The following is a 27335-nucleotide window of genomic DNA, read 5'->3' on the forward strand; positions in this document are numbered from 1 at the left end:
GGGGTTTGAGAAGGACAATGCTCCCACACACTATTATTCGTCCAGCTTCATCGTAAAGCATATACAGTGCCATCAGCAATGATATACACACCCCTTAACTTTTTCCACATTTTGTTGTGTGACAGTCTGGATTTAAAATGGATTACATTGAGATTCGGTGTCCCTGGCCTACACACAATACCCCATAATGTCCAAGTGGAATTATGTTTTTAGAAACTTTTTACAAATTAATAATAAAAGAAAAGCTGAAATGCCTTGAGTCAGTAAGTATTCAACCCCTTTGTTATGGCCTAAATATGTTTAGGAGTCAAAATGTGCTTAACAAGTCACATAATAAGTTGCATGAACTCACTCTGTGTGCAATAATAGTGTTTAACCTGATTTTTTTTATGATTACCTCCTCTCTGTACCCCACATATACAAGTAACTATATCTAAGGCCCCTCAGTGGAACAGTGAATTTCAAACAGATTCAACCACAAAGACCAGGAGGTTCTCCATTGCCTTGCAAATAAGGGCATCTATTGGTAGATGGGTATAAAAAAAACTGACATTGAGTATCCCTTTGAGCATGGTGAAGTTTATTAATTACACTTTGGATGGTGTGTCTATATACCCAGTCACACTACAAAGATACAGGCGTCCTTCCTAACTCAGTTGCCGGAGAGGAAGGAAACCCCTCAGACATTTAAAACAGTTTGTATTTGTATTTATTATGGATCCCCCATTAGCTGTTGCCAAGTAAGCAACATTAATGCAGTTATATAAAACATTTTTGAAACATTACAATGCATTTCACAACATATTTTTACATCAGTTTGTGCCCTCGGGCCGCTATTCTACTACCACATACAACACAACACAACACAAAATCCATGTGTACATGTGTGTATAGTGCATATGTATGTATGTCATAGCCACCGCTGTTCCATAAGGTGTTTTTTTAAATGTGTGAAAAAAATATATATATATGTTTCTACTGCTTGCATCAGGTGCTTGATGTGGAATAGAGTTCCATGTAGTCATGACTCTGTGTAGTACTGTGTGCCTTCCATAGTCTGTTCTGGACTTGGGGACTGTGAAGAGACCTCTGGTGGCATATCTTGTGGTGTTTGCATGGGTGTCCGAGCTGTGTGCTAATAGTTTAAACAGACAGCTTGGTGCATTCAACATGTCAATACCTCTCACAAATACAAGTAGTGCCAAAGTCAATCTCTCCTCTATTTTGAGCCAGGAGAGATTGACATGCATATTATGAATGTTAGCTCTCCATGTACATTAAAGGGCCAGCCGTGCTGCCCTGTTCTGAGTCCAATTGTACTTTTCCTAAGCCCCTCTTTGTGGCAACTGACCACACGACTGGACACTAGTCCAGGTGCGACAAATCTAGGGACTGTAGGACCTGCCTTGTTGATAGCGTTGTTGAGAGTTTAATGACTGTGATATGATAAAACTACAACATTGTAGTTACTCCATAATACTCACCTAAATGACAATGTGAAAAGAAGGAAGCCTGTACAGAATAAAATATTCCAAAACAGGCATCCTGTTTGCAATAAGGAACTAAAGTAAAACTGCCAAAAATATGGCAAAGATATTAACTTTATGTCCTGAATACAAGTGTTATGTTTGGGGCAAATCCAACACCACTCTTCATATTTTAAAGCATGGTGATGGCTGCATCATGTTATGGGTATCCTAGTCATCGGCAAGGACTTGGGAGTTTTTTAGGATAAAAATAAACGGAATAGAGCTAAACAAAGGCAAAATCCTAGAGGAAATCCTGGTTCAGTCTGCTTTCCAACAGACACTGGGAGACAAATTCACCTTTCAGCAGGACAATAACCTAAAACACAAGACGAAATATACACAGGAGTTGCTTACCAAGAGTGGCCTAGTTACAGTTTTAACTTAAATCTGCTTGAAAATCAATGGCAAGACTTGAAAATGGCTGTCTAGCAATGATCAACAACCAATTTGACAGTTTTTTGAAGAATTTGTAAAACAATAATGTGCAAATATTGTACAATCCAGGTGTGGAAAGCTCTTATAGACTTACACAGAAAGACTCACAGCTGTAATCGATGCCAAAGGTGATTCTAACATGTATTGACAACTTATGTAAATGTGATATTTCTGTATTTCATTTTTCAATAAATTAGCTAAATTCGTTGAAAATGAATTGAATCCGTTCACGCTGTAACACAAACAAAATGTGGAATAAATCAAAGGGTATAAATTCCTTTCTGAAGGCACTGGAGAGGCTACGGAAACCTTAAATCGGCTGTTCCTGTGTTAAATTCAGTTGGACATTTCCATTAGAGGTCTGGGAGATGGAGATAAACAGATAATCATATAATGATAGCCTGTTATCAAGTCCATCTGGAGTCATATTCAGTGGGGCAAAAACGTATTTAGTCAGCCACCAATTGTGCAAGTTCTCCTACTTAAAAAGATGAGAGAGGCCTGTAATTTTCATCATAGGTACACTTCAACTATGACAGACAAAATTAGAAGAAAAAAATCCAGAAAATCACATTGGAGGATTTTTAATAAATTTATTTGCAAATTATGGTTTCTAACAGTTGCTATACTAGACGCATGTTGGTTAGGCTATCCCTCATTGTAACTTAAAGGGCACATGCTGAATTTTTCTCAATACCGGCAATTGATGAGTGTGTCACAGAACTATCAGAAATCAATATGATGTCACCGGCCCTGGAGGAGGAGAGAGATTGATCAGGGGCTTTGCTTTGATGCTGCTTGTGGTCTTCCTGGAGCTGCTTACACACGCACACGAACACACACACACACACACACACACACACACACACACACACACACACACACACACACACACACACACACACACACACACACACACACACACACACACACACACACACACACACACACACACACACACACACACGAACACACACGCAAACACACAAACACACCCTCCTATAAATAAATAGGCTCACCACTGGCTATTCAATTAACTGGAGGGGAAATTGATATGGTACTGTAGATGCATTACAGTTTAACTTAATGTGTAATAATATTCAGCTTAACCTTGTGTATTTATTTAATATTCAAATGAAGTCTAACTTATCCATCCAATCACCAACCTGTCTCTGTTTCCTTTATTAATGACTCCGTTTGACTGTGACCTTTGACAGACGTATAGAATCTGAAGCCAGATGTAACAGACAGTAGCACTGTTCTTCTGTGCTTAGTTTTAATGTGTATTTGGCCAACAAACCGATACGTGGACAAATGTCACCCTGTTCTATATATAGTCCACTACAGTTGAGCACTTGGACCCTGGTCAGTAGGGTGAGAAATGAGAGAAAATAAGTGTGTGCAAAGTGTGTGCCTCAGATTGCAGCACACTTGGAATTGAATTGGCGCTCAGCTCTGCTTTCACCCCTACAGCCATTCTAAGATTCTTATCAGCCATTCTAAGATTCTTATCAGCCATTCTAAGATTCTTATCAGCCATTCTAAGATTCTTACCAGCCATTCTAAGATTCTTACCAGCCATTCTAATATTCTTATCAGCCATTCTAAGATTCTTATCAGCCATTCTAAGATTCTTATCAGCCATTCTAAGATTCTTATCAGCCATTCTAAGATTCTTATCAGCCATTCTAAGATTCTTATCAGCCATTCTAAGATTCTTACCAGCCATTCTAAGATTCTTATCAGCCATTCTAATATTCTTATCAGCCATTCTAAAATTCTTATCAGCCATTCTAAGATTCTTATCAGCCATTCTAAGATTCTTATCAGCCATTCTAAGATTCTTATCACCCATTCTAAGATTCTTACCAGCCATTCTAATATTCTTATCAGCCATTCTAAAATTCTTATCAGCCATTCTAAGATTCTTATCAGCCATTCTAAGATTCTTATCAGCCATTCTAAGATTCTTATCAGCCATTCTAAGATTCTTATCAGCCATTCTAAGATTCTTATCAGCCATTCTAAGATTCTTACCAGCCATTCTAATATTCTTATCAGCCATTCTAATATTCTTATCAGCCATTCTAAAATTCTTATCAGCCATTCTAAGATTCTTAACAGCCATTTACCGCTGCCGTTAAGGCAGTAAAGCTCCGACAAAACAGGAGGTGCAGAAGGAGATAACCCCTTCAGTATCAAACTATTTATCTGATAGCAGATTGTTTCTATCACACAGCAACCTGGTGAGAGAAAGAGAGACAGACAGACAGGCAGACAGACAGACAGACAGACAGACAGACAGACAGACAGACAGACAGACAGACAGACAGACAGACAGACAGACAGACAGACAGACAGACAGACAGACAGACCATGGCTTTCTGTTTAAAAGGACCTGGGACTCTGAGCACTCCAACCCTGATAGGAGATGGTCTGTATGTGTCGCTGCCTGTCTCCCTTAGAGAGATACAGTACTGCATGAATACTGGGCAGACAGAGAGGTTTGAATCCAAGATCAGGCATTTCTATTGGAGATGTTTAGAAGTAGTGTGACCTAGTTACTTTCTTGGCCCCTAAGACCCTCACAAACTCCTACAGATGCACCATTGAGAGCATTCTGTCAGGCTGGATCACTGCTTGGTACGGCAACTGCACCACCGCCTGCAACCGCAAGGTTCTCCAGAGGGTGGTGCCGGTCAGCCCAACACATCACTGGGGGCACACTGCCTGCCCTCCTGGACATCTACAGTACCCAGTGTCACAGGAAGGCTAAGAAGATCATCAAGGACCTATTCTGGACTCTGACGTTGCTCTTTCTGATATTTTTGTATGTCTTTCTTTGATTGTTTTGGGGATTATGTGCATATTGTTTTGTATTGCTAGGTATTACTGCACTGGTGGAGCTACAAACACAAGCATTTTGCTGCACCTGCGATAACATCTGCAAATCTGTATACGTGACCAATAACCTTTGATTTGCTTTGATTTGCTTTGATTTGCTTACCGCCACAATAGGTCCACAGACGACGCAATCGCAATCACACTGCGCACTGCCCTAACCCATCTGGACAAGAGGAATACCTATGTAAGAATGCTGTTCATCGACTACAGCTCAGCGTTTAACACAATTGTACCCTCCAAACTCATCATTAAGCTCGAGACCCTGGGTCTCGTCCCGGCCCTGTGCAACTGGGTCCTGGACTTCCTGACGGGCTGCTCCCAGGTGGTGAGGGTAGGTAACAACATATCCACCCCGCTGATCCTCAACACTGGGGCCCCACAAGGGTGCATTCTCAGCCCTCTCCTGTACTCCCTGTTCACCCACGACTGTGTGGCCATGCACGCCTCCAACTCAATCATCAAGTTTGCGGACGACACTACAGTGGAAGGCTTGATTACCAACAATGACGAGACGGCCCACAGGGAGGAGGTGAGGGCCCTCAGAGTGTGGTGTCCTCGGCGTACACATCACGGACAAACTGAAATGGTCCACCCACACAGACAGCTTGGTGAAGAAGGCGCAGCAGCGCCTCTTCAACCGCAGGAGGCTGAAGAAATTCGCCTTGTCACCAAAAACACTCACAAACTTTTACAGATGCACAATCAAGAGCATCCTGTTGGGCTGTATCACCGCCTGGTACGGCAACTGCTTCGCCCATAACTATCAGGCCTTCCAGAGAGTAGTGAGGTCTGCACAACGCATCACCGGGGGCAAACTACCTGCCCTCCAGGACACCTACACCACCCGATGTCACAGGAAGGCCAAAAATATCATCAAGGACAACAACCACCCGAGCCACTGCCTGTTCACCCCGCTATCATCCAGAAGGCGAGGTCAGTACAGGTGCATCAAAATGGGGACCGAGAGACTGAAAAACAGCTTCTATCTCAAGGCCATCAGACTGTTAAACAGCCACCACTAACATTGAGCGACTGCTGCCAACATACTGACTCAACTCTAACCACTTTAATAATGGAGAAATTGATGTAATAAATGCATCACTAGCCACTTTAAACAATGCCACTTTATATAACGTTTACATACCCTACATTACTCATCTCATACGTATGTACTGTACTCTATACCATCTACTGCATCTTGCCATCTTGATGTAATAAATGTATCACTAGCCACTTTAAACAATGCCACTTTATATAACGTTTACATACCCTACATTACTCATCTCATATGTATATACTGTACTCTATACCATCTACTGCATCTTGCCTATGCCGTTCGGCCATCACTCATTCATATATTCATATATTCTTATTCATTCCTTTACACTTGTGTGTATAAGGTAGTTGTGAAATTGTTAGGTTAGATTACTTGTTAGATATTACTGCATGGTCGGAACTAGAAGCACAAGCATTTCGCTACACTCGCATTAACATCTGCTAACCATGTGTATGTGAGTAATTAAATTTGCTTTGATTTCTGTTTCTATTGGAGCGGTCTATATTCAGTCTCTTTGGCGTGGAGAGTTAGACAGACAGGAAATGGAATAGTCGAGGTCCAGCTGAGCTCAGGCCAGGGATGTGCTCTGTGTGGTTTTTGGATCAGTTGGTTTGGTCGGTAAGTAGGTTGTTTGTTGAGTATCTTGTCAGTTGAGCATCTTGTTGGTTGAGAATCTTGCGGGTTGAGCATCTTGATAGTTGAGTATCTGGTCAGTTAAGATTCTTGTTAGTTGATCATCTTGATGGTTGAGCATCTTGTCAGTTGAGAATCTTGATGTTGATCATTTTGCTGTTTGAGCATCCTACTGGTTGAGCATCTTGCTGGCTGAGCATCTTGCTGGTTGAGAATCTTGGCTGTATGATTCATGGGTTGGTTTCCTGTACATACACTAAATGGTTTGTTTGGTTACATCAGGCATAATAATAAGCACAAGAGGATGAGTAACTGTGACTCCAGTTGTATTTCTCCATGTTGATTCCTCTCTGTGTCTCCACCAGCTGAGATCCTGTGTAACGGTGTTAAATCAAATCAAATGTATTTATATAGCCCTTCGTACATCAGCTGATATCTCAAAGTGCTGTACAGAAACCCAGCCTAAAACCCCAAACAGCAAGCAATGCAGGTGTAGAAGCACGGTGGCTAGGAAAAACTCCCTAGAAAGGCCAAAACCTAGGAAGAAACCTAGAGAGGAACCAGGCTATGTGGGGTGGCCAGTCCTCTTCTGGCTGTGCCGGGTGGAGATTATAACAGAACATGGCCAAGATGTTCAAATGTTCATAAATGACCAGCATGGTGAAATAATAATAAGGCAGAACAGTTGAAACTGGAGCAGCAGCACAGCCAGGTGGACTGGGGACAGCAAGGAGTCAACATGTCAGGTAGTCCTGGGGCATGGTCCTCGGGCTCAGGTCCTCCGAGAGAGAGAAAGAAAGAGAGAAAGAGAGAATTAGAGAGAGCACACTTAAATTCACACAGGACACCGAATAGGACAGGAGAAGTACTCCAGATATAACAAACTGACCCTAGCCCCCCGACACTTAAACTACTGCAGCATAAATACTGGAGGCTGAGACAGGAGGGGTCAGGAGACACTGTGGCCCCATCCGAGGACATCCCTGGACAGGGCCAAACAGGAAGGATATAACCCCACCCACTTTGCCAAAGCACAGCACCCACACCACTAGAGGGATATCTTCAATCACCAACTAACCATCCTGAGACAAGGCCGAGTATAGCCCACAAAGATCTCCGCCACGGCACAACCCAAGGGGGGGCGCCAACCCAGTTAAATGACCTAACGTTAACAAGGACTTTAGCTACTGTAAGTGGCTCCAGCTAGATAACCAGTGTGTGACTAGTTTTAGTCGTATGTACATGATACACATGGTACATGGTATACACTGACCAACGAAATGCTTACTTGCAGCTTCCTTCTCAGCAATGCAATAAACACTGTGTTTCTTGTTTCCTGGTAACGGAGAGATGGAGCAAAAACAGAACTGACAAAATGTCACCAACCCCCTGAAGGGTAAAAACTAGTGTTTTTTTTCTTATTTCACCATTTGTTTTCCTTCATTTCCTTTTCTTTCTCCCTGGACAGACCAATGGGTTTATCTTTCCCTCTGTGTCCTTTTCTTACTCCCTGTACAGATCGAACCCCATGACACAAGTCATTATCAGTACCTATGGAGGTGATAGGATAGACTTATCTACCATTGGGCAGAAACTGGTTGAAGAAACCTTGTTTCCACGTCATTTCAACCCCAAAAATCTATGTGATGACGTTGAATCAACGTGGAAAATTGATTGGATTTGCAACAAGTCATTAAACGTTAAGGGCATATCGTCTTTTTCCTCAACGGACTTTGAACCTAAATCCAACGACATATGGTGACATTTTGTGTTGATTTCACATTTGAATTCATGTTCGTTGACAACTCAACCAAATGTAAATCAAAACTAGAAGTTGAACTGACGTCTGTGCCCCGTGGGTGCAGACCAGCTCCTAAATTAAATTCACAACAGGGAAATTCACGTAAGTCACTCAGAATCCAGGCCCCTTTATACCTCACCAGTTCTCTGTTCTGGAACACTTACCATTCCACAGAGGAAGAAGAGATTTGGAGAGAAGATTCTCTAGAAGGTTGCTGACAGTCAAGCCTCTCTCTCTCTCTTCCTCCCTGTGCTCTGCATGGATGTGTCGCTCTCTAGAACAGGCAGGACACACACACACACACACACACACACACACACACACACACACACACACACACACACACACACACACACACACACACACACACACACACACACACACACACACACACTGACTGTTTCTATTATGGTTGAGGACACACTAGAGAGCATCGGTGAATCTCTATCTCCGGTGTTTCTTTACTACTCCACAGATAGAGACTCACCCCCATGCCCTCTGATGCCCCCCCATGCCCTCTGATGCCCCCCATGCCCTTTGATGCCCCCATGCACTCTGATGCCCCCATGCCCTCTGATGCCTCCCCATGCCCTCTGATGCCCCCATGCCCTCTGATGCCCCCCATGCCCTCTGATGCCTCCCCATGCCCTCTGGTGCCCCCCCCATGCCCTCTGGTGCCCCCCCCTCTGGTGCCCCCCATGCCCTCTGATGCCTCCCCATGCCCTCTGATGCCACCCCATGCCCTCTGGTGCCCCCCATGCCCTCTGGTGCCCCCATGCCCTCTGATGCCTCCCCATGCCCTCTGATGCCTCCCCATGCCCTCTGATGCCTCCCCATGCTCTGTGCTCCCCCCTCCCCTGCTGTACCCACCCCATGCTCCATACTACACCCCCATGTACTCTGCTGGACCCCCCATGCCCTCTGCTGCCACCCCCAATGCACTCTGCTGCCCCCCCCCCCCCATGCCCTCTGCTGGCCCCACTGATTTGGTGAGATAGATTGGTTAGAGTAGAATTGTGCCAAGTGTGTGTGTGTGTGTGTGTGTGTGTGTGTGTGTGTGTGTGTGTGTGTGTGTGAGGACGTCTTGGGGGCAATTCCTTCGACCTTGAGGCTTGGTTTTTGCTCTGATGTGCACTGTCAACTGTGGGACGTTATATAGACAAGTGTGTGCCTTTCAAAATCATGTCCAATCAATTGAATTTACCACAGGTGGACTCCAATCAAGTGGTAGAAACATTTCAAGGATGATCAATGGAAACAGGATGCACCTGAGCTAAATTTCAAGTCTCATAGCAAAGGATCTGAGTACTTTTATTTACATAAAGTATTTGTGTTTAAAAAAAAGTTTTTATGGTTTATTGTGTGTACATTGATGAGGAAAATGTTTTATTTAATCCATTTTAGAATAACATAACATTTGGAAAAAGTCACGGGGTCTGAATAATTTCCGAATGCACTGTATAATCACTCTGCACTCTCTGACCAGTAAACACACGGCACTAAATCTGATGTGTTCCCTGTAAACACACGGCACTAAATCTGATGTGGTCCCTGTAAACACACGGCACTAAATCTGATGTGTTCCCTGTAAACACACGGCACTAAATCTGATGTGTTCCCTGTAAACACACGGCACTAAATCTGATGTGTTCCCTGTAAACACACGGCACTAAATCTGATGTGTTCCCTGTAAACACACGGCACTAAATCTGATGTGTTCCCTGTAAACACACGGCACTAAATCTGATGTGTTCCCTGTAAACACACGGCACTAAATCTGATGTGGTCCCTGTAAACACACGGCACTAAATCTGATGTGTTCCCTGTAAACACACGGCACTAAATCTGATGTGTTCCCTGTAAACACACGGCACTAAATCTGATGTGTTCCCTGATGTGTTCCCTGTAAACACACGGCACTAAATCTGATGTGTTCCCTGTAAACAAACGGCACTAAATCTGATGTGTTCCCTGTAAACACACGGTGTTCCCTGTAAACAAATCTGAAACACACGGCACTAAATCTGATGTTCCCTGTAAACACACGGCACTAAATCTGATGTGTTCCCTGTAAACACACGGCACTAAATCTGATGTGTTCCCTGTAAACACACGGCACTAAATCTGATGTGTTCCCTGTAAACACACGGCACTAAATCTGATGTGTTCCCTGTAAACACACGGCACTAAATCTGATGTGGTCCCTGTAAACACACGGCACTAAGTCTGATGTGGTCCCTGTAAACACACGGCACTAAATCTGATGTGGTCCCTGTAAACACACGGCACTAAATCTGATGTGGTCCCTGTAAACACACGGCACTAAATCTGATGTGTTCCCTGTAAACACACGGCACTAAATCTGATGTGTTCCCTGTAAACACACGGCACTAAATCTGATGTGTTCCCTGTAAACACACGAAATGTGGTCCCTGTAAACACACAGCACAAATTCGTATGTGTTCCCTGTAAACACACGGCACTAAATCGGATGTGTTCCCTGTAAACACACGGCACTAAATCTGATGTGTTCCCTGTAAACACACGGCACTAAATCGGATGTGTTCCCTGTAAACACACACCTCTAAATCTGATGTGTTCCCTGTAAACACACAGCACTAAATCGGATGTGTTCCCTGTAAACACACGGCACTAAATCTGATGTGTTCCCTGTAAACACACGGCACTAAATCGGATGTGTTCCCTGTAAACACACACCTCTAAATCTGATGTGTTCCCTGTAAACACACACCACTAAATCGGATGTGTTCCCTGTAAACACACGGCACTAAATCTGATGTGTTCCCTGTAAACACACGGCACTAAATCTGATGTGTTCCCTGTAAACACACAACACTAAATCGGATGTGTTCCCTGTAAACACACGGCACTAAATCTGATGTGTTCCCTGTAAACACACACTACACCTAAATCGGCATAAATCTGATGTGAGTTCCCTGTAATCACACAACACTAAATCGGATGTGTTCCCTGTAATCACACAGCACTAAATCGGATGTGTTCCCTGTAATCACACAACACTAAATCGGATGTGTTCCCTGTAAACACACGGCACTAAATCTGATGTGTTCCCTGTAAACACACGGCACTAAATCTGATGTGTTCCCTGTAAACACACGGCACTAAATCTGATGTGTTCCCTGTAATCACACAACACTAAATCGGATGTGTTCCCTGTAAACACACGGCACTAAATCTGATGTGTTCCCTGTAAACACACGGCACTAAATCTGATGTGTTCCCTGTAAACACACAACACTAAATCGGATGTGTTCCCTGTAAACACACGGCACTAAATCGGATGTGTTCCCTGTAAACACACAACACTAAATCGGATGTGTTCCCTGTAATCACACAACACTAAATCGGATGTGTTCCCTGTAAACACACGGCACTAAATCGGAAACACACGGCACTAAATCTGTGTTCCCTGTAAACACACGGCACTAAATCTGATGTGTCCCTCACACAACACTAAATCTGATCTGATGTGTTCCCTGTAAACACACAACACTAAATCGGATGTGTTCCCTGTAAACACACGGCACTAAATCGGATGTGTTCCCTGTAAACACACGGCACTAAATCTGATGTGTTCCCTGTAAACACACGGCACTAAATCTGATGTGTTCCCTGTAAACACACGGCACTAAATCGGATGTGTTCCCTGTAAACACACGGCACTAAATCGGATGTGTTCCCTGTAAACACACAACACTAAATCGGATGTGTTCCCTGTAATCACACAACACTAAATCGGATGTGTTCCCTGTAAACACACGGCACTAAATCGTATGTGTTCCCTGTAAACACACAACACTAAATCGTATGTGTTTTACATCCCCTGAGTCTCATGGCCCTTTTATGTAATCAAGAGGGTTGGGGAGTAACAGATTACATTGAATAAATTACATGTAATCTGATATCCCAAAAAACTGTACGTTTAATCGTTTACTTTAACAGCAAAAAATATTGTAATCAGATGTTCCTCTCTGTATGAGGTGTGTGTTGTTTTCTGACTCATCCCTAAAAGCCTAGTAGTTATCAGTGTGTGTGTGTTGTTTTCTGACTCATCCCTTAAAGCCTAGTAGTTATCAGTGTGTGTGTGTTGTTTTCTGACTCATCCCTAAAAGCCTAGTAGTTATCAGTGTGTGTGTTGTTTTCTGACTCATCCCTAAAAGCCTAGTAGTTATCAGTGTGTGTGTGTTGTTTTCTGACTCATCCCTAAAAGCCTACCTAGTAGTTATCAGTGTGTGTGTGTTGTTTTCTGACTCATCCCTAAAAGCCTAGTAGTTATCAGTGTGTGTGTTGTTTTCTGACTCATCCCTAAAAGCCTACCTAGTAGTTATCAGTGTGTGTGTTGTTTTCTGACTCATCCCTAAAAGCCTACCTAGTAGTTATCAGTGTGTGTGTTGTTTTCTGACTCATCCCTAAAAGCCTACCTAGTAGTTATCAGTGTGTGTGTTGTTTTCTGACTCATCCCTAAAAGCCTACCTAGTAGTTATCAGTGTGTGTGTGTTGTTTTCTGACTCATCCCTAAAAGCCTACCTAGTAGTTATCAGTGTGTGTGTTGTTTTCTGACTCATCCCTAAAAGCCTACCTAGTAGTTATCAGTGTGTGTGTTGTTTTCTGACTCATCCCTAAAAGCCTACCTAGTAGTTATCAGTGTGTGTGTTGTTTTCTGACTCATCCCTAAAAGCCTACCTAGTAGTTATCAGTGTGTGTGTTGTTTTCTGACTCATCCCTAAAAGCCTACCTAGTAGTTATCAGTGTGTGTGTTGTTTTCTGACTCATCCCTAAAAGCCTACATAGTAGTTATCAGTGTGTGTGTGTGTTGTTTTCTGACTCATCCCTAAAAGCCTACCTAGTAGTTATCAGTGTGTGTGTTGTTTTCTGACTCAGTGTGTGTGTTTGTTTTCTGACTCATCCCTAAAAGCCTACCTAGTAGTTATCAGTGTGTGTGTTGTTTTCTGACTCATCCCTAAAAGGCTACCTAGTAGTTATCAGTGTGTGTGTTGTTTTCTGACTCATCCCTAAAAGCCTACCTAGTAGTTATCAGTGTGTGTGTTGTTTTCTGACTCATCCCTAAAAGCCTACCTAGTAGTTATCAGTGTGTGTGTGTTGTTTTCTGACTCATCCCTAAAAGCCTACCTAGTAGTTGTCAGTGTGTGTGTTGTTTTCTGACTCATCCCTAAAAGCCTACCTAGTAGTTATCAGTGTGTGTGTTGTTTTCTGACTCATCCCTAAAAGCCTACCTAGTAGTTGTCAGTGTGTGTGTTGTTTTCTGACTCATCCCTAAAAGCCTACCTAGTAGTTATCAGTGTGTGTGTTGTTTTCTGACTCATCCCTAAAAGCCCACCTAGTAGTTATCAGTGTGTGTGTTGTTTTCTGACTCATCCCTAAAAGCCTACCTAGTAGTTATCAGTGTGTGTGTGTTGTTTTCTGACTCATCCCTAAAAGCCTACCTAGTAGTTATCAGTGTGTGTGTTGTTTTCTGACTCATCCCTAAAAGCCTACCTAGTAGTTATCAGTGTGTGTGTTGTTTTCTGACTCATCCCTAAAAGCCTACCTAGTAGTTATCAGTGTGTGTGTTGTTTTCTGACTCATCCCTAAAAGCCTACCTAGTAGTTATCAGTGTGTGTGTGTTGTTTTCTGACTCATCCCTAAAAGCCTACCTAGTAGTTATCAGTGTGTGTGTTGTTTTCTGACTCATCCCTAAAAGCCTACCTAGTAGTTATCAGTGTGTGTGTGTTGTTTTCTGACTCATCCCTAAAAGCCTACCTAGTAGTTATCAGTGTGTGTGTTGTTTTCTGACTCATCCCTGACTCAAAGCCTACCTAGTAGTTATCAGTGTGTGTGATGTTTTCTGACTCATCCCTAAAAGCCTACCTAGTAGTTATCAGTGTGTGTGTGTGTGTGTGAGAGAGAGAGAGAGAGAGAGAGTGAGAGAGAGAGAGTGAGAGAGAGAGAGATCTTTTTCCAATTTTGGGGATGTTAAGATTGCGTCTCACTGGGTCTCACAGGTCGATGGAGCAGATAATTAATGCAGGAACCTTCGACACCATGGAGGACAAAATTAGTTTAGATCAGAAAACACTTAGCTGTACTGAATAAGTGTCTCTCATTAATACTGTCTCATCTGTAACCAACGACCAGCTGATGACAACAGCATTTTTGGGTCACAACCCACAGCCCCATCAAGTGAAATCAAAGTTTATTGGTTGTGTACACAGATTTGCAGATGTTATCGCATGTGTCCCGCCAAATGCTTGTGTTTCTAGCTCCAACAGTGCAGTAATACCGAGCAATACAAAACAATATGCACACAATCCAAAACGTTTAAAAAACATGAAGAAATATCAGAACGGGCAGTGTCAGAAAAAGAAATGTCAGAGTCCGCTGTCATGTTTATGACATGTTAATATCACATTTATGTCATTCCAATGTCAACCAGTTTCATGGTTTGATTTACAGGGGGTTTCCCATAACAAATCAGGATACACTCATTATACGCCCCCAGAATCAAGGTGCCCCAGAATCAGGGTACCTCGTAGGGCCCAGAATCAGGGTACCCCATGCGCCCCAGAATCAGGGTACCTCGTAGGGCCCAGAATCAGGGTACCCCATGCGCCCCAGAATCAGGGTACCTCGTACACCCCAGAATCAAGGTACCCCATCCTCCCCAGAATCAGGGTACCTCGTACGCCCCAGAATCAAGGTACCCCATGCGCCCCAGAATCGGGGTACCCCATACACCCCAGAATCAGGGTACCTCGTAGGGCCCAGAATCAGGGTACCCTATACTCCCCAGAATCAGGGTACCCCATACTCCCAGAGTCAGGGTACCCCATACACCCCAGAATCAGGGTACCCCATACACCCCAGAATCAGGGTACCCCATACACCCCACTCGAAGACTCAATGTGTGCTTTGAATCCTGTCTGGTTATACTGTATGTATTTGTAGGAGCTAGGCTATTTAACCTTACATCAAATCTGGTTTAGGGTTGGATAATCTAATGTAGCAGGCTTAAAGGAAACGTCTGAAACTAGGTCCCCTACATACTGGTCTTGACAAGAATCAAAAAACTGTCAGGATTGGTTCTCTTCTGGGCTGTTCAACCAATTAGGATGAAATGTCGCCTTGTTAACGTCCAAAAGGCTCTCTTTCCACTTCCCCTGAAAACAGAAACTGACGGTTGTTGGGGACTCGGCAGAGGCTAAGCGTTGAGAGATAGACAGTGAGAGATGCTGTATGTGAATAACAGGAGAGGGGAGATGTATCCACAGTTGAAGTCGGAAGTTTACATACACCTTAGCCAAATACATTTAAACTCAGTTTTTCACAATTCCTGATATTTAATCCTAGTCAAAATTATAGTCTTAGGTCAGTTAGGTTCACCACTTTGTTTTAAGAATGTGAAATGTCTGAATAATAGTAGAGATAATTATTTATTTCAGCTTTTATTTCTTTCATCACATTCCCAGTGGGTCAGAAGTTTACATACACTCAATTAGTATTTGGCGGCATTGCTTTTAAATTGTTTAACTTGGGTCAAACGTTTCGGGTAGCCTTCCACAAGCTTCCCACAATAAGTTGGGTGAATTTTGGCCCATTCCTCCTGCCACAGCTGGTGTAACTGAGTCAGGTTAGTAGGCGTCCTTGCTCGCGCACACCTTTTCAGTTTTGCCCACACATTTTCTATAGGATTGAGGTCAGGGATTTGTGATGGCCACTCCAATACCTTGACTTTGTTGACCTTAAGCCATTTTGCCACAACTTTGGAAGTATGCGTGGGGTCATTGTCCATTTGGAAGACCCATTTGCGACCAAGCCTTAACTTCCTGACTGATGTTTTGAGATGCTGCTTCAATATATCCACATGATTGTCCACCCTCATGATGCCATCTATTTTGTGAAGTGCACCAGTCCCTACTGCAGCAAAGCAACCCCACAGCATGATGCTGCCACCCCTGTGCATCACGGTTGGGATGGTGTTCTTCAGCTTGCAAGCCTCCCCCATTTACTCCAAACATAACAATGTTCATTATGGCCAAATAGTTCTATTTTTGTTTCATCAGACCAGAGGACATTTCTCCAAAAAGTACGATCTCTGTCCCCATGTGCAGTTGCAAACCGTAGTCTGGCAATTTTATGGTGTTTTTGGAGCAGTGGCTTCTTCTTTGCTGAGCAAGGACTAGATCAGGTTATGTCGATATTGGACTCGTTTTACTGTGGATATAGATACTTTTGTACTTGTTTCCTCCAGCATCTTCACAAGGTCCTTTGCTGTTGTTCTGGGATTTATTTGCACTTTTCACACCAAAGTACGTTCATCTCTAGGAGACGGAACGCGTCTCCTTCCTGAGCGATATGACGGCTGCGTGGTCGCATGGTGTTTATACATGCATACTATTGTTTGTACAGATGAACGTGGTACCTCCAGACTTGTGGAAATTGCTCCCATGGATGAACCAGACTTGTGGAGGTCTACAAGTTTTTTTCTGAGGCCTTGGCTGATTTCTTTTGATTTTCCCATGATGTCAAGCAAAGAGGCACTGACTTTGAAGGTAGGCCTTGAAATACATCCACAGGTACACCTCCAATTGACACAAATTATGTCAATTAGCCTATCAGAAGATTCTAAAGCATTGACATCATTTTCTGGAATTTTCCAAGCTGTTTAAAGGCACAGTCAACTTAGTGTATGTAAATGTCTGACCCACTGGAATTGTGATACAGTGAATTTTAAGTGAAATAATCTGTCTGTTAACAATGGTTGGAAAAATGACTTGTGTCGTGCACAAAGTAGATGTCCTAACCGACTTGCCAAAACTATAGTTTGTTAACAAGAAATTGGTAAAGTGGTTTAAAAATGAGTTTTGCCCGAAGTGTATTCTGACTTCAACTGTATGAATGGTGTGATAGTTATGGTTGTGACGGATTCAGTGAGCAGAGCACTAAACTCGGAAGCTCTCTTACCCTCTGACATGCAGAGCTGAAGGGCTCAAACACTCATATATATATATATACACTGGATGTTGTTGACATGATAGTGTCCGTAACCTTTCTGTCCGACACTGTACATAGAATTTAACCTTATCACATACTGCATAGCCACAGCATATCAAGATACTCCTGGAGGTAAATTTGTGTGTGTGTGTGTGGTATGTGTGTGCGTGTGTGTGTGCGTGTGTGTGTGTGTGTGTGTGCGTGTGTGTGTGTGTGTGTGTGTGTGTGTGTGTGTGTGTGTGTGTGTGTGTGTGTGTGTGTGTGTGTGTGTGTGTGTGTGTGTGTGTGTGTGTGTGTGTGTGTGTGTGTGTGTGTGTGTGTGTGTGTGTGTGTGTGTGTGTGTGTGTGTGTGTGTGTGTGTGTGTGTGTGTGTGTGTGTGTGTGTGTGTGTGTGTGTGTGTGTGTGTGTGTGTGTGTGTGTGTGTGTGTGTGTGTGTGTGTGTGTGTGTGTGTGTGTGTGTGTGTGTGTGTGTGTGTGTATATATAGGCTCCATTCCAAATGTGTCAGATTGACAGTCTGTGTGTTTAGCTGGCGTAGAGGAGAGAGACATGGTGAAATTGGCGTGAATTCCTGCTAAGCGAAGTGGAAAGTAACTCTGTGGAGCTTCTAATAGGCAGAGAAAGTATTCATAACCCTTGACTTCTTCCAAATAGTGTTGTGTTACAGCCTCAATTCAAAATGGATTCAATTGATTCATTTTCCATCTAAACCCAATATGCTTTTAGAAAATGTTTCACCTTTATTGAAAAGTGAAATATAGACATATCTAGTATTTACACCCTTTTCCTATGACACTCCACATTTGAGCTCAGGTGCATCCAATTTCCTTTTGATCATTCTTGACACGTCGTTACAACTTGATTGGAGTCCATCTATAGCCAATTCAATTGTTTGGACACTGGTAAGGATAGAGGGAACAGTGAATGGAACCAAATACAGGAAAATCCTTGATGAGAACCTGCTCGATGAGAACCTGCTCGATGAGAACCTGCTCGATGAGAACCTGCTCAATGAGAACCTGCTTGATGAGAATGGTTGAATAATTCAACAGACAGAGAGAAAAAGTACCTGGTACCTCCATCACATGAAAGTCAATGGATGGGCTTAACTACGGCTAATACAGGAAGCAGATTGGTTCTGTTTGTAAAAGGCTCCCCCAAACACAGATCTATCAGATTGGGAAAGGGGGATACCTAGTCAGTTGCACAACTGAATGCATTTACCCAGAATGTGTCTTCCGCATTTAAACCAGAGAGGTGCGGGTGGGCTGCGTTAATTCACGTCCATCGACTCCTGGGGAGCAGTTGGTGTTGGATTTAACTGCTTTGCAGAACGGCAGATCCCCCCCGCCAGCTTGAGGACTCAAACCGGCGACCATCTGATTACTTGCCCAATGTTCTTAATCTCTAGGTTCTGTTTATAATAGGGGGAAATTAATATACAGGTTATGTTATAGTGACAACCACTCCCAAACTCAGATTTATCCATCAACTGAGTCTACATCCTAAATCACACCCTTTTCCCTAGGGCTCTGGTCAAAAGTAGTGCACTCTGTAGGGAATATAGGGTTCTATCTGGGACGCAGACTGAGTCTCACTGATGACAGTGAAAAAATAAGACGGTGAACTTAGTACTGTACGTAGACATGAGTAGGTGATGATTGCCAGGAGATCTGGAAAATAGAAAAACTATGTGAAGGAGTATCTGTGAGCAAAATTACTAGAGCATGACTTGCAGGAGTTTTAAAGGCAGTAGCAATTAGTGTTTTTTGTGGTCGGTTCGGTTTAAAAGAATATATACAGTACCAGTCAAAAGTTTGGACACACCTACTCATTCCAGAGTTTCTTTAGAATAATAGTGAAGACATCAAAACTATGAAATAACACATATTGAATCATGTAGAACCAAAAAAGTGTTAAACAGATCAAAATATATTTTTTATTTTACATTCTTCAAAGTGGCCACCCTGTGGAATTTCTTTCCTTCTTAATGCATTTTAGCCAATCAGTTGACTTGTGACATGGTAGGGGTGGTATACAGAAGATGGCCGTGTTTGGTAAAAGACCAAGTCCATATTATGTCAAGAACAGCTCGAATAAGCAAAGAGAAACGACAGTCCATCATTACTTTAAGACATAAAGGTCAGTCAATAAAGGAGAATTTCAAGAACTTTGAAAGTTTCTTCAAGTGCAGTCGCGAAAACCATCAACCAATTTCTAGAGCTTCCTTACCACCTCCCCCTCCCTTCTTTTTCATGCATTTTCATCTCGATGCCATTTGTCCTCCTGTGACTTCCATTGGACCAATGAGAGAAGAGATGGACTCTCAGCAGCAGCACATGCAGAGTTGACCGTACAGATTCTATTTAAAACGGACTCACCAAAATAGACGCTTCCTCTTGGAGGTGCCAATTAGGTTACTGAAAACTCCTGGAGAGCACTGGGGAGAAGAGTGGAAGAGAAGGAGGGACTGGAGAGCACTGTGGAGAAGAGAGGAAGAGAAGGAGGGACTGGAGAGCACTGTGGAGAAGAGAGGAAGAGAAGGAGGGACTGGGGAGAAGAGAGGAAGAGAAGGAGGGACTGGAGAGCACTGTGGAGAAGAGAGGAAGAGAAGGAGGGACTGGGGAGAAGAGAGGAAGAGAAGGAGGGACTGGAGAGCACTGTGGAGAAGAGAGGAAGAGAAGGAGGGACTGGGGAGAAGAGTGGTAGAGAAGGAGGGACTGGAGAGCACTGTGGAGAAGAGAGGAAGAGAAGGAGGGACTGGAGAGCACTGTGGAGAAGAGAGGAAGAGAAGGAGGGACTGGGGAGAAGAGAGGAAGAGAAGGAGGGACTGGAGAGCACTGTGGAGAAGAGAGGAAGAGAAGGAGGGACTGGAGAGCACTGTGGAGAAGAGAGGAAGAGAAGGAGGGACTGGGGAGAAGAGTGGAAGAGAAGGAGGGACTGGAGAGCACTGTGGAGAAGAGAGGAAGAGAAGGAGGGACTGGGGAGAAGAGTGGTAGAGAAGGAGGGACTGGAGAGCACTGTGGAGAAGAGAGGAAGAGAAGGAGGGACTGGAGAGCACTGTGTAGAAGAGAGGAAGAGAAGGAGGGACTGGAGAGAAGAGAGGAAGAGAAGGAGGGACTGGAGAGCACTGTGGAGAAGAGAGGAAGAGAAGGAGGGACTGGGGAGAAGAGAGGAAGAGAAGGAGGGACTAGAGAGCACTGGGGAGGAAGAGAAGGAGGGACTGGATAAGCTCAATAACTTTAAACCCCAACACCCACCCAGACTGTGTAACGGTTTTCTTGAGGTGAAGGAGAGGCGGACCAAAATGCAGCGTGGTTACTATTCATGTTTTTATTAAGACAACTCAACATAATACAAAACAACAAACGTGGAAAACCGAAACAGCCCTATCTGGTGCAAACACAGAGACAGGGACTGGCTCAATAACAGTAAACCCCAACACCCACCCAGCCTGGCTCAATAACATTAAACCCCAACACCCACCCAGACTGGCTCAATAACATTAAACCCCAACACCTACCCAGACTGGCTCAATAACATTAAACCCCAACACCCACACAGACTGGCTCAATAACATTAAACCCCAACACCTACCCAGACTGGCTCAATAACATTAAACCCCAACACCTACCCAGACTGGCTCAATAACATTAAACCCCATCACCTACCCAGACTGGCTCAATAACATTAAACCCCAACACCTACCCAGACTGGCTCAATAACATTAAACCCCATCACCTACCCAGACTGGCTCAATAACATTAAACCCCAACACCCACCCAGACTGGCTCAATAACATTAAACCCCAACACCTACCCAGACTGGCTCAATAACATTAAACCCCAACACCTACCCAGACTGGCTCAATAACATTAAACCCCAACACCCACCCAGACTGGCTCAATAACATTAAACCCCAACACCTACCCAGACTGGCTCAATAACATTAAACCCCAACACCTACCCAGACTGGCTCAATAACATTAAACCCCAACACCCACCCAGACTGGCTCAATAACATTAAACCCCAACACCCACCCAGACTGGCTCAATAACATTAAACCCCAACACCCACCCAGACTGGCTCAATAACATTAAACCCCAACACCTACCCAGACTGGCTCAATAACATTAAACCCCAACACCCACCCAGACTGGCTCAATAACATTAAACCCCAACACCTACCCAGACTGGCTCAATAACATTAAACCCCAACACCCACCCAGACTGGCTCAATAACATTAAACCCCAACACCCACCCAGACTGGCTCAATAACAGTAAACCCCAACACCCACCCAGACTGGCTCAATAACATTAAATCCCAACACCTACCCAGACTGGCTCAATAACATTAAACCCCAACACCTACCCAGACTGGCTCAATAACATTAAACCCCAACACCCACCCAGACTGGCTCAATAACATTAAACCCCAACACCTACCCAGACTGGCTCAATAACATTAAACCCCAACACCTACCCAGACTGGCTCAATAACATTAAACCCAACACCTACCCAGACTGGCTCAATAACATTAAACCCCAACACCCACCCAGACTGGCTCAATAACATTAAACCCCAACACCCACCCAGACTGGCTCAATAACACCCCAACCCACCCAGACTGGCTCAATAACATTAAACCCCAACACCTACCCAGACTGGCTCAATAACATTAAACCCCAACACCTACCCAGACTGGCTCAATAACATTAAACCCCAACACCTACCCAGACTGGCTCAATAACATTAAACCCCAACACCCACCCAGACTGGCTCAATAACATTAAACCCCAACACCCACCCAGACTGGCTCAATAACATTAAACCCCAACACCCACCCAGACTGGCTCAATAACATTAAACCCCAACACCCACCCAGACTGGCTCAATAACATTAAACCCCAACACCTACCCAGACTGGCTCAATAACATTAAACCCCAACACCCACCCAGACTGGCTCAATAACATTAAACCCCAACACCTACCCAGACTGGCTCAATAACATTAAACCCCAACACCCACCCAGACTGGCTCAATAACATTAAACCCCAACACCCACCCAGACTGGCTCAATAACATTAAACCCCAACACCCACCCAGACTGGCTCAATAACATTAAACCCCAACACCCACCCAGACTGGCTCAATAACATTAAACCCCAACACCTACCCAGACTGGCTCAATAACATTAAACCCCAACACCCACCCAGACTCTCTCAATAACATTAAACCCCAACACCTACCCAGACTGGCTCAATAACATTAAACCCCATCACCCACCCAGACTCTCTCAATAACATTAAACCCCAACACCTACCCAGACTGGCTCAATAACATTAAACCCCAACACCTACCCAGACTCGCTCAATAACATTAAACCCCAACACCCACCCAGACTGGCTCAATAACATTAAACCCCAACACCCACCCAGACTGGCTCAATAACATTAAACCCCAACACCCACCCAGACTGGCTCAATAACATTAAACCCCAACACCCACCCAGACTGGCTCAATAACATTAAACCCCAACACCCACCCAGACTGGCTCAATAACATTAAACCCCAACACCCACCCAGACTGGCTCAATAACATTAAACCCCAACACCCACCCAGACTGGCTCAATAACATTAAACCCCAACACCCACCCAGACTGGCTCAATAACATTAAACCCCAACACCCACCCAGACTGGCTCAATAACATTAAACCCCAACACCTACCCAGACTGGCTCAATAACATTAAACCCCAACACCCACCCAGACTTGAGCAATTTACCTCTCCAATTAGCACAGTGACATGAGGAAATGGAATACTATCTCTGCTCTACGGTTCCGTAAGTTCCATTTAGACAGACAGGGAAAAGGTGACGGACAAGCTAAGTGGTTTAGATTAATGGAAGATAAAACAGAACAGAGCCAGGTGGTTGCGACAAGGTGTGTGTGTGTGTGTGTGTGTGTGTGTGTGTGTGTGTGACACAGATGGCTTTGTTTTCTCCAATGATAATTACTATGACAACGTTCTCCCTGTAGTCAGGTCAGTAACCGTGTGTGTGTTATTAAACAATGATGTGTCACACAGACACACACACACACACTCCAATGCACGCACGCACGCACGCACGCACGCACACGCACGCACGCACGCACGCACGCACACGCACGCACGCACGCACAATACACCTACATTACACACACACACACACACACACACACACACACACACACACACACACACACACACACACACACACACACACACACACACACACACACACACACACTTCCCCTAGCATCACAGTAATGGATTACTATGTATTGAACTGCCATTGATTAATTTGTACATGAATGATGACTTGATGCCTGTACTGAATCAGAGGGTTTGGTTAGGGTCATGAATGATGACTTGATGCCTGTACTGAATCAGAGGGTTTGGTTAGGGTCATGAATGATGACTTGATGCCTGTACTGAATCAGAGGGTTTGGTTGGGGTCATGAATGATGACTTGATGCCTGTACTGAATCAGAGGGTTTGGTTAGGGTCATGAATGATGACTTGATGCCTGTACTGAATCAGAGGGTTTGGTTAGGGTCATGAATGATGACTTGATGCCTGTACTGAATCAGAGGGTTTGGTTAGGGTCATGAATGATGACTTGATGCCTGTACTGAATCAGAGGGTTTGGTTAGGGTCATGAATGATGACTTGATGCCTGTACTGAATCAGAGGGTTTGGTTAGGGTCATGAATGATGACTTGATGCCTGTACTGAATCAGAGGGTTTGGTTAGGGTCATGAATGATGACTTGATGCCTGTACTGAATCAGAGGGTTTGGTTGGGGTCATGAATGATGACTTGATGCCTGTACTGAATCAGAGGGTTTGGTTAGGGTCATGAATGATGACTTGATGCCTGTACTGAATCAGAGGGTTTGGTTAGGGTCATGAATGATGACTTGATGCCTGTACAGTACATCTCTGTAGATATATATATATATATATGTAGAGCCTGTTGAGATGTAGAGCCTGTACAGATGTAGAGTCTGTACATATATAGAGCCCGTAGAGCCTGTAGAGATGTAGAGCCTGTTGAGCCTGTAGAGATGTGAGCCTATAGTGCCTGTAGAAATGTAGAGATGGGATGGGCATTGTTGCACTTTGCTGTTTGTGAGTTATTTATTGACCTTTCATATTCTATAACAGGAAATCAACGACAGGTCTGATGCAGTAGAATATATTGCTATTCTGATGAGACAGTGTTTGTGTCCCAAATGGCACCCTATTCCCTATCTAGTGCACTACTTTAGACCAGGACCCTATTCCCTATCTAGTGCACTACCTTTGACCAGGACCCTATTCCCTATCTAGTGCACTACCTTTGACCAGGACCCTATTCCCTATCTAGTGCACTACCTTTGACCAGGACCCTATTCCCTATCTAGTGCACTACCTTTGACCAGGACCCTATTCCCTATCTAGTGCACTACCTTTGACCAGGACCCTATTCCCTATCTAGTGCACTACCTTTGACCAGGACCCTATTCCCTATCTAGTGCACTACCTTTGACCAGGACCCTATTCCCTATCTAGTGGACTACCTTTATACCAGAGCACTGTGGACCCTGTTCAAAAGTAGTTCACTAAATAGGGGATAGGGTAGTATTTGGGAATCCACCAGTCTCCGCAATTGGAGAAGTGTTATGTTGACAGAATAAAAATAAAAGTTAATTTCCATAACTAGGGACATCTGTTATCAAAAAGTAACAATCACTCCTTGTCTGTATCCTCTCCAGCAGGATGGAAGCTGTTGTGTGAGGGAGAGCTAAAAAAATACCTTTATTACCATCATTCCAAATGAATTCCAAATGAATATATGTGGACTGGCCATGTGGACTGGCTTTAGTTGGACAATAATGACTGTGACTCCTACTGTCGCTATGTGCTGTGGTCTGCTACGGTTGCTCACCCCCCTGATTTCCCGGGTGCCCAGACTCCAGATTCACCCGTGGCACAAATGGTGGCACAACACTCTGCAGTGCTGGTCGCCAGCCCCATTATCACAGAGGGGAACAAACTAGCACCAGCCTACTGCAAACTCAATCACACTCTGCTCTCTGTTTTTTTCCAGAATTGGCTGTTTGCCCGCTAATTGGTGCACAACGTTTTCAATTGGCTCCTCTGCCTCAGTGTCCTCAGTGTCCCTGTGAGCTAGCTGGAGATTTACTGTGCAATATAGTTCTGTATGTAGGCAGTGAAAACATAAAGGCGACAGGATATGGTTAGTTTATTGGATAGTGTGTACCACCTGATTGTAAAGAACCATGTTTATTGGATAGTGTGTACCACCTGATTGAAAAGAACCATGTTTATTGGATAGTGTGTACCACCTGATTGTAAAGAACCATGTTTATTGGATAGTGTGTACCACCTGATTGTAAAGAACCATGTTTATTGGATAGTGTGTACCACCTGATTGTAAAGAACCATGTTTATTGGATAGTGTGTACCACCTGATTGTAAAGAACCATGTTTATTGGATAGTGTGTACCACCTGATTGAAAAGAACCATGTTTATTGGATAGTGTGTACCACCTGATTGTAAAGAACCATGTTTATTGGATAGTGTGTACCACCTGATTGTAAAGAACCATGTTTATTGGATAGTGTGTACAACCTGATTGTAAAGAACCATGTTTATTGGGGAACCAAATGGAGACATTTTGATGAAGCCGTGTGTATTGCTTTTTAATGAAAGGAAACTGTAATCTAGGCTATACTTAAACGTAGTTATATGTGGGGTTTTTTTTATTCCTTTATTTAACCAGGCAAGTCAGTTAAGAACAAATTCTTATTTACAATGACGGCCTAGGAACAGTGGGTTAACTGCCTGTTCAGGGGCAGAACGACAGATTTGTACCTTGTCAGCTCGGGGATTTGAACTCGGGGATGCTACCTTGTCGCCCCGAGTTGAGTTGAGTTGAGTGGGATTATTGTTCAAATAAAAGTCTATTGGAATAAATATATTTATTTCAGTACATACACGGCCAAAACAGTACACAGTAAAAACATCTTCTACATCTTGATGGTGAAGAGCTTACTTGCGACCTGTTATTACCTCTTATGACCTCATCTAGAACTCTTATGACCTCTTTATGAACTATTATGACCTCACTCTCTGAGCCATAAATATTAAATCAGACTAATTTCTTCTCTTTCAGGAATCTATTAGACAGAGACACATTCTCCAAATCTGATCCATGTAAGTACTTTACCTTCACAGTTATCATGTCACATTTATCACAGTTATTACTGTATTGTGTTACAATTACAGATGAGTGACTGGCTTAGCCTATACGGCTAGTATGTGTAAAAGAATAAACTTTTTTTTTGTACAACACAGGTGTCAAACTCATTGCACGGAGGGCCGAGTGTCGGCGGGTTATCGCTCCTCCCTTGTACTTGATTGACGAATTAAGGTCATTAATTAGTAAGGAACTCCCCACACCTGGTCGTCTAGGGCCTAATTAAAAGGGAAAAACCCCAGAACCCTACAGACACTAGGCCCTCCATGAATTGAGTTTGACACCCTGCCCTATACTTTCCTTCACTTGATCTGGGTTTAACTGTGATTTAGCTGACTCTGCTATTTCAAAGTGTTCCCTCAAGAACTGCATCTCATTTGCAGAGTAATATGACAGGTCTTCGTCACAGCTAGAGTTACAGAAAGAGACAGTAGCTTTAAGCGATAGTTTGTGATTTTGGCAATGAGGCCCTTTTATCTACTTCCCCAGAGTCAGATTAATTTGTGGATCCCATTTTTACGTGCTGTATCTTCATCCAGTATGAAGGAAGGTGCTAACTAGCATTAGCGCAATTGCTAAGTAGCATTAGCACAGTGACTGGAAGTCTATAGGTGTTCCCGATGACTTCC

The 27335-nt window shown here is 43.7% G+C and overlaps 1 protein-coding gene across 3 annotated transcripts in view; it reads left to right on the forward strand.

Annotated features, from left to right (window-relative positions):
• The window catches only part of LOC118360454 (copine-8-like), a 228852-nt gene that overhangs the window by 13725 nt on the left and 187792 nt on the right, over nucleotides 1–27335 (forward strand). For all 3 annotated transcript variants that reach the window (XM_052484728.1, XM_052484726.1, XM_052484727.1), the window contains exon 2: nucleotides 26623–26663. In XM_052484728.1, coding sequence (XP_052340688.1) covers nucleotides 26623–26663 — 41 coding nt within the window. The remainder of the gene's footprint in view (nucleotides 1–26622; nucleotides 26664–27335) is intronic.

Source organism: Oncorhynchus keta, chromosome 28 (assembly GCF_023373465.1).
Source record: "Oncorhynchus keta strain PuntledgeMale-10-30-2019 chromosome 28, Oket_V2, whole genome shotgun sequence".
Lineage (NCBI taxonomy): Eukaryota > Metazoa > Chordata > Actinopteri > Salmoniformes > Salmonidae > Oncorhynchus > Oncorhynchus keta.